The sequence below is a fragment of the Lates calcarifer genome, linkage group LG1 (assembly GCF_001640805.2).
Source record: "Lates calcarifer isolate ASB-BC8 linkage group LG1, TLL_Latcal_v3, whole genome shotgun sequence".
In the NCBI taxonomy this organism is placed as follows: Eukaryota; Metazoa; Chordata; class Actinopteri; family Centropomidae; genus Lates; species Lates calcarifer.
In genome coordinates this window covers 22,835,299-22,848,908 of record NC_066833.1, presented here as the reverse complement: position 1 = coordinate 22,848,908, position 13,610 = coordinate 22,835,299, and the positions used below count along the sequence as shown (strand labels likewise).

The following is a 13,610-nucleotide window of genomic DNA, read 5'->3' as shown; positions in this document are numbered from 1 at the left end:
AAAATGTTTAACTGTTGCCTGAATTATCTTTATAAACAGCTGTACACATCACAGCTGTTTTACTTTGTGCTGCTCATGACGTCTCAAATCAAATAATTTTATACTGCAATAATTTTGTTATGGACTTTTTGGCCATTGGTTAATGAGTGGTAAAATGTAATTAAGTACATTCACTCAAACTGCATTTAAGTACTTAACTTGCTGCTTTTTCTCAACTTAAATTACATACACTGAATCCTTTTGATGCTTGACTGTAGGTCAGATAAAACAAGGCATCTGTGGGGCCCTGGGTAATTGTGATGGTTCTCACCACAGTAAATAGATTGATCAAGAAAATAATCAGCATATTAATCCATAATGAATAAGATCATCAGCTTTATAAAAAAAAGCTCTACCCCAAAACAGCTCAAGCTCAAACATTTATCCATGAGTTACAACAATCTAATATGTAATAGTTGATAGCACTTCATTAGATATACTATAGTCAGCTAAAACTAATGCAGTCCTGCAATAAATCCTACCCTCATGAAAGTTATAATATGCAGTCTAGGTTGAAACTGTTTCAGAGAGACACCAGCTTTGAGGTCATTTCGGAGGCTGCAGTTTCTGATGCTGCTGAACTGTATCGCTTGATATGGATGTGGTGTTTCTGTTATTTTGTCCATCCGATTCAATGGGTCTTGGCTAAATAACAACTGTAGTTTAACAGCACCACAAACTACACCCTCCAGAATGATTACACAGCCGAATTAACACCTCTCTAATTTTTTTTTTTACTATATGATTACTGTATATATGTTATGTCATAAATACACTCATAGGAGCCATTTCTTTGCACTGAGTAATACTCTAAAGAGCATACTTACAAACTTTTACCTAAGTAACCCTTTAAATGCAGGACTTCTTAGAGCATCCTTAGAGGATGGTATCAGTACTTTCACTTAGTTCCGTGTTACTGTGGTTAACACACACTGTCATTTGTTACCAGGGCAACAGATTAGCGAGTACGTTGATAAATAAATGGCAGAGTGATATAAGCTATCAAACTAAGTCAATAAACGCGCACCATTACACGCTTGTCTGGTATTGTAAACCTGATATTGCACACATTGTTTGAACCAGTTACCCTCTCTGGCCTGGTGTAAAATAAAGTGGAAAGGGAACGTTTATGAGTCTCGCTCCTCAAGGCTCCTGTCTGGGTTTTCTTTCCCACCTGATCTATGGTAATCATTACCGATAGCAAAGATGGCGGCTGAGCGGCGTTAAGTCTTCTCCGTAATGAGTTACCACATTTGGTGTATTTGTTGAGTTTTTTGCTGATCAGGAAAACCAAGCCCATGCCGAGAAACTCGCGTCGTGGAAGAAATGTTATGAGGCTACGAAGATAATCTTTTCGCGAGGAGTTAGCCACTATAGCTCGATAGTTTTCCGTTGTAGCGCTGGGTCTGCGTCGCCGCAGCTAACTGTCTCTATCGTCATTGTAAAATGGCTCCGGTGCAGATTGGGTCAGATGGGCAGCTCGTCCCACTTGGAGGTCCGGTGGTATCGGGTCCACAGCCGCCACCACCCGGGGCCCCAGCCACGCACGGTATCCGACTGAGCCTGCTAATTGAGTTTCTTCTCCAGAGGACGTACCATGAAATTACCCTGCTGGCAGAACTGTAAGTAACGTTTTAGTGTAGGCCTCAAAGCTAACTGGCGGGCTAATCGGCTAACGTTAGTAAACTAAGAGGATGCTCCTCACCCGGACACTAAAACATAAACACCAACGAGCTTATCAGAAGCGCACATTTGGGGTTAAAAGTTGGGGCCTTCTAAAAAAAATAAAGATGATGTCTGCAGGTGTGGTGAGAGGGGAGCTTACCGGTAAGCAACACATCATAGCTCCCAAAGTTAGAGGTAGCTAATGGTCATTTACCCAAGTTTTGTATTTGTTCTTATGTGGGGCGATAAACATGTGGGACATCAGGTTGCTGATGAACCACCTGCATCCGTCTGCCAGTTTTTCCTCTCTCAATTTCAAACTGAAAAGATAAACAGACTCATTTGCTGTAATCAAAGCAGACTCATGTCATGGATGGACACAGTGTGGGTAGATAATATGTTGAGCTGTTTATGTATTTTAAGGATGAGGATAAAGCCAGTAATTAAATATTTTAATGTCTTTTTTTCCCCCTTAGACTTCCCAGAAAAACGGATATGGAGAGGTATGTGTTTCATTCAGTGACTCTTTATCCCTTCACTTTACCCATTCATTCTGATTAGCTGTTGTGTATTTCTTTTTAACTTGTATCTCGTGTTTCTTTTTCAGGAAAATTGAGATTGTGCAATTTGCCAGTCGAACGAGGCAGCTATTTGTGCGTCTGCTTGCCCTGGTAAAGTGGGCAAGCAATGCAGGGAAAGTTGAGAAGTGTGCGGTATGTTGTTCTATTTATTTATTCTTCATTTATTTAACCTCATTTAACCCAGGAGACTCTTGACACATTACTTTTACAAGAGAAACCTGGCCAAAATGGCAGTGTAAGATAGGTGTAACAACAGAAGAGAATACACATTGTTTATTTACAACAATCACATATAACACAACGAACAACGTGTCCTGAGAGACATGAGAGGGTTTAAAAAACCTTAATAAAACATTTTTTGAATGTGATGCTAGGACGCCTGATATTGTATTTCCAGACAATCATTTCAAGCCCTGAATTCATAATAAGAAAACCCAGTTTTACCAAGTTCTAGTTCATCTATAGATGATAATACCCTACTAATTGCCTTGTGTTATTATTTTTTACCAGAACGCAAAATCACAAAATCAACAAAAAAATCAATCATTCTTCTCTCCCATGCTAACAGATGATCTCCAGCTTCTTGGATCAGCAGACCATCTTGTTTGTGGATACAGCTGACCGACTGGCATCACTGGCCAGAGATGCACTCGTTCATGCCCGTTTGCCCAGCTTTGCCATCCCCTTCGCCATCGATGTTCTCACCACGGGCTCATACCCACGCTTGCCCACATGCATTCGAGTACGTTTGTTTCACTTCTTTCGCTGCCTAACACTCCTAATCTGTAGTCTTGTATGAAAAGATATTGGGATATCAAACTTGTGGCTTTAAACAACCTTCTCGTGTGTATGTTTGGTATGTCAGTACATTTGTTTCTGTGTCTGTGTCCATTTGTGTAGGATAAGATCATTCCTCCAGACCCCATTACAAAGGCTGAGAAGCAGACCACCCTGAACCAGCTGAATCAGATTCTGCGACACCGCCTCGTTACAACAGACTTACCACCCCAGCTAGCAAACCTCACAGTTGGTAAGCAGCTTGCGTGAATCCCCTGATGGTATATTTTATCCACTAGCCATTCTTCTAACTTAATTAGCAGTTTGTTTTCAGCTGTATAGAAAAGGATAAGATCTAAGGTGTATGTTTGCTTGTGTGTATATTTGTGTAGCTAATGGGCGAGTAAGGTTTCGTGTCGAAGGAGAGTTCGAGGCTACTTTAACCGTGATGGGAGATGACCCTGACATTCCCTGGAGGCTGCTGAAGCTGGAGATTCTGGTGGAGGACAAAGAAACTGGAGGTAAGGCATGCGTTCATCTGGCTCTGCTGCACACCACTGTGGGTGCCGCTGACAATCTGATGGACAATACACTTCATTTCTAATGTTATTCCCCCCTTCTCTTTCACTCTTAACTGGTTTGTCTGTCTGTCACCCCATTCCCACGCTCCATCTATTCCCCCCTCCCTTTTCATATTGGCAGATGGCCGAGCCTTGGTCCACAGTTTGCAGGTTAACTTCATCCATGAGTTGGTCCAGGCACGCCTTTGCGCGGATGAAAAACCCCTACAGGACATGTACAACTGCCTGCGTATCCTTTCTTTGTCTTTTTTTTTTTTGTTTGTTTATCTGCACACATAAGACAGGCATTTTGTGTATGTTCTGCCTGCAACCATTTGGCTTTTGTCCCAGCCTGCTGTGAACTACTGCAGTAGGATGGGAGTGTGTGTTGGAGCATATAGAGTATTGACTGGTCAAGCAGACGAGTGCAGCATTCCAATGAGAAACACAGCTGCAGAACTGCATCCTTCTTAACCCCCTCGTTTTTCATTAATTCTCAGACAACACAACTGCTGTTCGTCACTGACAGGGAAAGGGCAGCTCTGTTTTCACTACAACCAGTCACCAAGCCAGGTCATGTGAGGTGTAATTAATTCCTTATAGAGATGTGCTTCAACACCTGTTGGTACTGTACTTGGAGACTGATATTTTTATGTGTTTAATGTGTCCAAAATTGCAGCAAAATTACAATTTCTACACAGTGCAAGTGTCCCATCCTGTCAACATCATAATCAATCATCTAACATATTTTAGATGATTGTCGAGCAGTGATAATGGTATCATTCTTAGCTGTTGTAACCCACACATATGGAAGAAAGTAGAGGATTTGTTCTGAGCAGACATTCAGAGGCCTAACACTCATCAGTCTGTGGTAAAATGTAAAGATAAACAACAGCTTGTTAGCATTCATTCTAACATCAAAAACCCTAATCAAGTATGCGAGCTGAGCACAACTGTGCTAATCACAATGCTAATCAGTACATCTCTGCGCTGCCTCTCCCTCCCCACCAACGCTAGCAGTGCAGCTAAATGTGTCAAAGAGCAGTCTGTGTGGGGCACAAATACCCCTTTTACCAGCAAAGCGTATGTGTCTTGAGGATATGTGTGGCAGTGTGTTTTGAATGTTAATGGAAAGATGCGTATAATACTTTATTCACCTGGACTTGGTGTATTCCCACACTGTGTTTTCTTTAACGCCATTGTTTCCAGACTCCTTCTGTTTGTCACTGCAGCTCGAGGTGCTTCACTCCCAGACTCTGATGCTGATCAGGGAGCGATGGGGAGACCTGGTGCAGGAGGAGAGATACGTGCCTGCAAAATACCTCACACTCACTGTCTGGAAGTAAGACTTAATGCATGTACACATTCATTCACATACATACTCGCCTTTTAAATACCAATGGGTGCACCTATATTGACTCATCATGACCCTTTTTTTTCCCCCTGTCTCCCTTTTATTTTGTGTCTCCAGCCAACAGGTTTTGGGTAGGAAAACAGGAACAGCATCAGTACATAAAGTCACCATCAAGATTGATGAGTCAGATGGATCTAAGCCATTGCAAATATCTCATGAACCTCCACTCCCTGCCTGTGACTCCAAATTAATGGAAAGAGCTATGAAGGTGAAGTGGACATTAATATTTTTCATGTGGTATACAGCGCAGCTGAGCATGGCTTATTGTTTATTTATGGTTTGTTTTCGGTCACTCATTCTCTAGATTGACCACCTGTCAGTGGAGAAACTTCTGATTGACAGTGTGCATGCACGGTCCCATCAGAAGCTACAGGAACTGAAGGCCATTCTAAAGACCAGCAATCCCAGTGACAACTGTACGTATTTACTCTACTTTCCCAGCATTACAACCATGTAACACATTTTCAGATATGTTAGCAAACCTGCAGAAACCAGTGTTGTCTTTAACAGCAGCTGAATCGGTGAAACAGTTGTAAAAAGACCCATTGTGTATGATGCAGAATCATCATTTTAAAACATATTTAATGGCTGGATTTTCGTGGTCTCAAAGGACAGGTTCGCAAGTCTACGTTTAAACAATAATCAGGTGCCCATAGGATCATTACTCCTGTTCATGCCAGACATTAGTAAACCTCTCTCTAATGCACTTCCAATGTAAGTGATGAGGGACAAAGTTTGAAGTCCTTATTGTGCATTAAAATGAATACCAAAGTTCATCTGAAGTTGGTTTGTCTGAGTTGGCCAAGCCAAGCAATTATCTTTTAACATCAGAGTCATTTTAGTTCAAAATTCCCTCTTGGTCCTATTATCCCTCTACCACAGCTCATTAATTACAGTGAAATTGCTTCAGGAATGGATCTTTTAATAGCCAGGATAAAAAGGAAAAAAATGATAACGATAACAGCTTCAGTGTTCATGTGGAAATCCATTAACCTATTTGATGAATTGCATGTTCAAAATTCCCATTAGCTCGTAGAGATGGGCTCTCCAAGCTTCTCCCATCATGGTTGAGGGTTCCTGGTTCTGAGGCATCCCCTCTATTAAAAAGAGACATGTGCGTGTGTGCTTGTTTATTTCAGCTTTCATCGAGACTGCTTTACCCACACTTGTTATACCAATACTTGAGCCCTGTGGTCGTTCAGAGTGCTTGCACATTTTCGTAGACTTGCACTCTGGCATGTTCCAGCCCATGCTTTATGGATTAGGTAAGTAAAAGAAAATATCTTTTCTTATTTGTTTGTTGTGTTGGTCCTACTAAAGATTTTTCATTCAAGTTGTGTTTACACAGGGGGGGTTGGTTTTGTATAACAATAAAGGAATTGAGTGATTAGGCTAAGATGATTTAAAGTCATACATTGTTTCTCTGTGAACATAAAACCCTGGTGTGCTCTCTCTAAAGATCAGTCCATGCTGGATGACATTGAAAAGACCATCAACGACGATATGAAGCGCATCATATCCTGGCTGCAACAACTGAAGTAAGTCTACCTCCACTAAAAGTGATTATGAACAGAGAATATATATTCACAGCTGACATTAAAGAGTATTATATTTAGCGCAGGTGAGAACAGTAGCAGTGATGGAGAGACAACAGTCCGCAGTAGGAGTCATAGTCTGATGCTTCTAGCTTGTCAAAACTGACTAATTGCAGTCAGTAGCAGTAGCTGTCAGTAGCAACACTTGGCTAAGCAGGTGGGAAGATGGGTGTTGAGATGAATTGCCAGGGCTGGTAGAGTCCTGCATTAGCGCACAGTGTGTGTCCTGTGAGTATGTGTGAGTGTGAGCTACAAACCTTGGACTTTTTGCAGCTTAGCTTTCATTAAGAGACTGACTCTTTTCTTGTTTTTGCTCTCCGGCCAGGTTCTGGTTGGGGGAGCAGCGCTGTCGACAGTCTGTGAAGCACCTTCCCACTGTGTGTACTGATGTGCTACACCTCTCCAACTCAGCCTCTCACCCAGTTGGCAGCTTGTCCAAACACAAACTCTTCATTAAGCTCACACGTCTTCCGCAGTACTACATTGTGAGTTCTTAAACCAATATTTTCCCTTAAAAAAGTGCAAAACTAAAAGGACTTAAAAAAAAAATTCTACTGCAAAGTTAAAAAGTTGAAATTTACCTTTACATTATTTTGTCCCACTCTCATTCACCTCTCATCTCTTCCTTGTAGGTGGTGGAAATGCTTGAAGTGCCTAGTAGTCCCACAGCCTTGCAGTACAAGTACTCCTTCCTCTCTGTATCTCAGTTGGAAGGGGAGGATGGACCCATGTGCGCGCAGCTACTGCAGCATTTCAAGCCCAATCTAGAACACCTTGTCCAGGACACTACAACAGGGAAAGGGGCCCGACCTGGGACTAAGAGAAAGGTAGTCAGTGCTAGAGACGTCAAACAGAGAGTATTTCATCCTGCACAAATAAATGTTTTCGGGGGTTTAGGTTAGAACTAGACTGTTTTGATCAGGTAGGAAAATGTGCGTGGGAAACGAAAATAGTAAACTCTGTGCCCACCCTCAAAGGCTGTCCACAAGCCACAGCTGACATATTATACAATGATAGTGTTCCAGAGTTATTATTTCTGCCTAATATTATAAAATGCTCCAGCTCTGGTGTAGCTCCAGCAGCTTCGTGTGTAGGCTGCATAACCTCCTATTGCACAAGTATAAATTCAGCTTTTGTGTGTATCCAGGTTAGATAGAGCCAAATAAATGTTTCTCTAATGTGCATTTTTTTTTCCCCTCTTTGTTGCTCTGTAGATCTCTGGAGACCAGGGGGACCCAGAGCCAAAGAAGCCTAAGCGGTCTGGGGAAATGTGTGCCTTCAACAAGGAGCTGGCTCACCTGGTAGCGATGTGTGACACCAACATGCCTTTTGTTGGCCTCAGAACAGAGGTATGTCACAGTCTGGATCATTTATACTGGGCGCGTGCACGTGTCCTGATCTTAAAAACATCAAGTATGGCAATCCCAGTATTGTGTCGTCTAGCTAATGCTGTTTATCTCCCTCTGTCTGCTTTTGAGTAGTTGTCCAACATGGAGATTCCAAACCAGGGTGTCCAAGTGGAGGGAGACGGCAGCAGTCACGCAATACGTCTTCTGAAGTAATGCATACATACACAAACACACACGCAAGCATTTATGCACCCACAGTGTGATGAACTTTGATTGAAAAAAACATTGTGACTGTACAGAGTATTGATTGTATTTTGCAGGATTCCTCCCTGTAAAGGAGTAGGAGAGGAGACCAGGAGAGCTTTAGAGCGGTCCCTGCTAGACTGCACCTTCCGACTGCAGGGCAGGAACAACCGAACCTGGGTGGCTGAGCTGATGCTGGCCAACTGTCCTCTCAACAGCACACATAGCAAAGAGCAAGGTACACACCATATGTCACCCAATCAGTAAATGTTGATGTTTATTTCTTAGATCTTAATTAACCCAGGAAGATATTCTTGAGGTTAAAAATGTTTTTCAAAATGTCCTGCATCCCCTTCTAAAATGAAGCCATCTGTTCTGTCCATTAGCATCCACGCGGCACGTTTATCTGACCTATGAAAACCCTCTGTCGGAGCCGGTGGGTGGACGGAAGGTTGTAGAGATGTTCCTCAATGACTGGAACGCCATCAGTCAGCTCTACCAGTGTGTTCTCAACTTCGCTCGTGCACTGCCAGGTATGTGCAGGCTCGTCTTAAAAGCAAAGACTAGAAGTTGTTCTAGCATCAGTTAATATGGAAAATAACTGTTGTAACATCAGTATTATCTGAGCCATGGGACCTGTGCCTAGCCTTCATTTATCACTGTGCTGCATTAATTCTTGGCAAAAGAAACACACCATTCTAACGCAGCTGCCTATCGTGACTCCCTCCTTCCAGAGATGCCATCGTACCTGAGCCTGTTCTCAGAAGGTGCGGCTGTATAACTACCGTAAGCTGGTGCTGTGCTATGGCTCCACCAAGGGCAGCTCTGTCACCATCCAGTGGAACTCCAGCAGCCAGCGTTTCCACCTTGCCCTGGGCACTGTGGGGCCCAACTCTGGCTGCTCTAACTGCCACAATATCATCCTCCACCAGTTACAGGAGATGTTCAACAAGAGCCCTAATGTGATGCAGCTGCTGCAGGTACACAGAAGCACAGTCATGGAAATGCAGCCACACCATGCACATATGCTCTTGTTAGATCTGGATATCTTGTGGGTTTTGTTTGTGCTCTTCACGTAGCTCTAAAAATACTTGGAACCATTACTTTGTTTGTGTCACGTTCTCTATTTCCCTTATCACACCCTAACTGTTTTTAGTGTGGTGTTGCTATGTAATTTCCTGACTCGTGTTCCTATTTCTTATCTTCCTCAGGTGCTTTCTGACACACAGGCCCCTCTGAATGCAATTAACAAGCTACCAACAGTGCCCATGCTGGGCCTGACCCAGCGCACCAACACTGCCTACCAGTGCTTCTCCATTTTACCCCAGTCACCCACACACATCCGCCTGGCGTTCCGAAACATGTACTGCATTGACATCTACTGCCGCAGCCGCGGAGTGGTAGCCATCAGAGATGGAGCCTACAGTCTCTTTGACAACACTAAGATTGTAGAGGGCTTCTACCCTGCTCCAGGACTCAAGGTACATTAGGCTCAGACATACAGCTGTGTGCTTCCAGACTTCATCTGGAAGTTGTCAGCACAACCAAAGATCACAGCTGGATTCCAAAAGTAAATGTAATGCAGATAAATAGTTTGATGTTCATCAACTTTCCCCTTTCTCCTTCCTCTTGTCTAGACATTCCTGAACATGTTTGTAGACAGCAATCAGGATGCTCGCAGACGCTCCGTCAACGAAGACGATAACCCGCCCTCCCCGGTGGGCGTAGACGTGATGGACAGTCTGATGAACCAGCTCCAGCCTCAGCAGCAGCCGCAGACAATGAGAATGGGAGCAGGAGGTGTATATCCTCCTCTCACTTCACCGCCACCAAATTACCACGCTAATGTAACTCCTTCACCATCCATGATGCCCACCCAGTCACCAGGTAATAGCAAACATGGCACTTGGTGTGTGTGTGAGTGTGTGAGTGTGTGAGTGTGTGAGTGAGTGAGTGTGTGTGAGTGAGTGAATGATATCCTGTAATTGTTTGTCTCATCTGAGCTTGTCAAGCTGCCACAGAGCTTCATGATCAGCAAACCATTATTTTTGAATATATCACATTACTGTCACCAGCCTTCCTGCTGACTCGTGCATTTGTTGCAAGAGCAAGTTGTGTGTATGTCAGAGAGAATGAGGAAGAGCAGCCATGTGTGCCCATTTTTACTTTTGCGAAACCATGAGATCAGTTGTGTTCTTCATGCGACATGCACACACACTGCGCAGCCAAGAGGGAACAAAGCATGCATTTAGTCCTGCTCCTTCCATTCCTCGCCATCCCAGCCCGCCAGCCGGAGACCACAGCCCTTCCGCCCAGCTTTAGCATGTGTGTATATATATGTGTGTGTGTGTGTGTGTGTGTGTGTGTGTGTGTGTGTGTGTGTGTGTGTGTGTGTGTGTGTGAGAGGAGAACTTGTCAACCCCTGAGTCTGACGAGCCCTTTGGTGTGTGTATGTGTGTATATGCAGGGAACATCCATGCCTCTGGCTCCCCTAGTGGGGCTCTGAGGGCACCCTCTCCTTTTGGGCCCACCCCGTCTCCGTCTTCTCTGGGCATAGCCATGGGCCAGACCAGCTTTGCCAGTCCCCACGGTAAGCAAATGGGTGGCCCTTGAACGCTGGCCTGGCGGTAATTCTGGTCTGCTGGGCCAGGGCTGGAACGGGCTGATCTTGACGTCTAAATTAGACACTCGATGGCTGCAGACACAATCAAGCATATGAACAGTAGCCTGGAAAGTGTGGGCACACAATGGTGTACTCATCTGACTGTATTTGTTGCTGTATGTTAAGTGTCACTGTGCGGCTGATGTCTGTCTCTGCTTCAACCTAGGTCCTCTGGACCCCAGCTCTCCATATGCCATGGTGTCTCCCAGCCATAGGGTCCAGTGGCAAGGCTCACCCCAGGTCTCAGGGCCTTCTCCTGGGGCACGGATCCACGGCATGTCTCCTGGCAACCCGTCGCTGCACTCGCCCATCCCTGACCCTCATTCTCCACGCGCTGGAACCAGTGAGTTCTGCTTTCTCTATGTTGCCTCACATTATTAAAGAAATATGCTGTGTTTTTTTCCCCCCCAAGCAAAATGTGTGTATTTATTTCTTTATTTCAGGTTCACAAGTCATGCCTACCAGTATGCCTCCTCCCCGCAAGCTACCTCAACGCCCCTGGGCTGCCTCCATTCCTACCATCCTCACCCACAATGCCTTGCATGTGCTTCTTCTACCCTCACCCACCCCCTGCCTGGTGCCGGGCCTGGCAGGAAGCTACCTCTGCTCGCCGCTGGAGCGCTTTCTGGGTTCAGTGATCATGAGACGGCACCTGCAGAGGATCATCCAGCAGGAAGCCAATGTGAGTGTTACACAAATCACACTGACTGAGACATTGGATGCTTACTTGCCTTTTTTTTCTTGTTTATATGTTAAGTAAATTTTATGATCTGGTCTTCTTCTCTTCCCTCACTTCCTGTGCTCTTGTCAACTCTCTTCCAGTTGTCCATCGTGAACTCTAATGAGCCTGGGGTGATCATGTTCAAGACGGACGTGCTCAAGTGCCGGGTTGCTCTCAACCCAAAGAACTACCAGACGCTGCAGCTCAAAGTCACTCCAGAAAACACAGGTCCCTGGTCCCAGGAGGAGCTTCAGGTGCTGGAGAAGTTCTTTGAGACACGGGTATGTAAAGGCCAAATCATAAATTATTCAAAGTCACGGTGTTAGTTCTTCTTCTTCTTGTCTGTTAATTTGACAGTGATAACTGGTCCCATACTTCTTCTGGTGTCATCTTTTTAGGTTGCTGGTCCTCCATTCAAATACAACACTCTGAATGCCTTTACAAAATTGCTGGGGGCGCCCACTAACATCCTTAGGGACTGTGTGCGCATCATGAAGCTGGAACTGGTGAGTAGCTGGTTTGTTTCACATATTTAATCAGGTGGAAAAAAATGTAAATTACCTGTATAAATAAACGTACCTCTCCTTGTCCCCCTGTCTGCAGTTCCCTGACCAGGCTGCGCAGCTGAAGTGGAACGTCCAGTTCTGTCTCACCATCCCTCCCAGCGCTCCTCCCATCGCCCCGCCGGGGACCATCGCTGTGGTGCTCAAGTCCAAGATGCTCTTCTTCGTAAGTCTCAGCAGAAATTCATAATTAGCTTTTTCGAAACCAGGACAAAGGTCATGCTCTGTACCTGTGGAGCGTGAACCGGAACACATTAACCAATCTTAACCCCTAGTGTATGTGCTCTGTCGTGGCTCACAGCTGCAGCTGACCCAGCGTATCCCAGTGCCGCAGGAGCCAGTGAGCATTATCGTACCCATTGTGTACGACATGGCCACGGGCCTCACTCAGCAGGCCGACATCCCCAGACAGCACAGCTCATCTGGGGCTGCAGCACTCATGGTCTCTAATATCCTGAAGAGGTTCAATGAGCTGCATCCTGCAAGACAGGGTGAAGAGACTACACAATTTACTGTACAGAAAAAAAAACGTGATATCAAATTCAGTTTTCTCATCTAGACTTGTGGCAAAATGTCTTTGCTAACCCGCTGCCTGTTTTCTCGCAGGCGAGTGTACGATATTTGCTTCTGTTCACGAGCTGATGGCCAACCTCAACCTACCCCCCGGCACTCGTCAGTAGATGCAACAAATTTCAGAAGCAGCACTGGAACTCAACTGGAGTCCCTTTAAGATAGAGTATGGGTCCGTCCCGCGAGCTGAGAAGGAAACAGGAAAGCAGAACAGTTGTGGTCCCGAGTCCTCAAAATCCAGCATGTTTCCTCTCTGCTTCAACCACTGGACTTTTGACCTGATGTATAATCGCTGTTATGAAAGGGAGTAAAATATGTACAGTCATGGACTACAGTCTTTATTCCTGATAGCTTACAAACAGGACTGGCTGTTGAGGTAGATCTTGGACGGGGTGGGTGGGAGCATTTGATGCAAAAGGATATAAATGTTATTTTTTTTTCCTACAGGTGCACTTGTAAACAAGATTATCTATTGAAATTAAGTTTGTTTACGAAAATATGTACATTGTTGTATATTTGAGTGTTGAAAAGAATCAGGTGAGTTAGAATTTTGCTAGAGCTTTGTCTTCAGTTGTTTTTCTTTTCTTTTTTTTTTTTTTTTTTTTTTACAACGCCATACTGATATTATTGTAGTATCAGGAGATATATTCCTTAGCACACTATTTAAATGTCTTCTTGCCTTTACACTGTCAAGACCTCTGAATTTTTATTTCAAACTTTCACTTTGGATACTGTAAAACTGTGACAAACTTTATAAGCCAGTTGTATTTTATTAAGACACATTTTGAGTCTTGATTGAAAGATTTGAGACATCTTGTCTGACTTTGCTATTTAATAAACCAAGCCCACAGCTGGTTTGTGCGTTGAGGAT

The 13,610-nt window shown here is 44.2% G+C and overlaps 1 protein-coding gene across 1 annotated transcript; it reads left to right on the top strand.

Annotated features, from left to right (window-relative positions):
- The first annotated feature begins 1,211 nt into the window (after nucleotides 1-1,211).
- Nucleotides 1,212-13,594, top strand: med14 (mediator complex subunit 14). Its single transcript, XM_018702767.2, is given in 30 exon segments — nucleotides 1,212-1,661; nucleotides 2,181-2,207; nucleotides 2,312-2,417; nucleotides 2,854-3,027; nucleotides 3,186-3,315; nucleotides 3,455-3,583; nucleotides 3,765-3,872; nucleotides 4,832-4,964; nucleotides 5,094-5,244; nucleotides 5,341-5,452; nucleotides 6,176-6,301; nucleotides 6,496-6,574; nucleotides 6,957-7,116; nucleotides 7,264-7,458; nucleotides 7,846-7,980; nucleotides 8,113-8,189; nucleotides 8,301-8,461; nucleotides 8,610-8,756; nucleotides 8,958-8,989; nucleotides 8,991-9,203; nucleotides 9,435-9,704; nucleotides 9,861-10,110; nucleotides 10,691-10,813; nucleotides 11,052-11,228; nucleotides 11,329-11,567; nucleotides 11,708-11,887; nucleotides 12,005-12,112; nucleotides 12,210-12,335; nucleotides 12,471-12,660; nucleotides 12,776-13,594. Coding segments are annotated over 30 exon segments (4,308 nt in total). The 5' UTR covers nucleotides 1,212-1,485; the 3' UTR covers nucleotides 12,850-13,594.
- The last annotated feature ends 16 nt before the right edge of the window (nucleotides 13,595-13,610 follow it).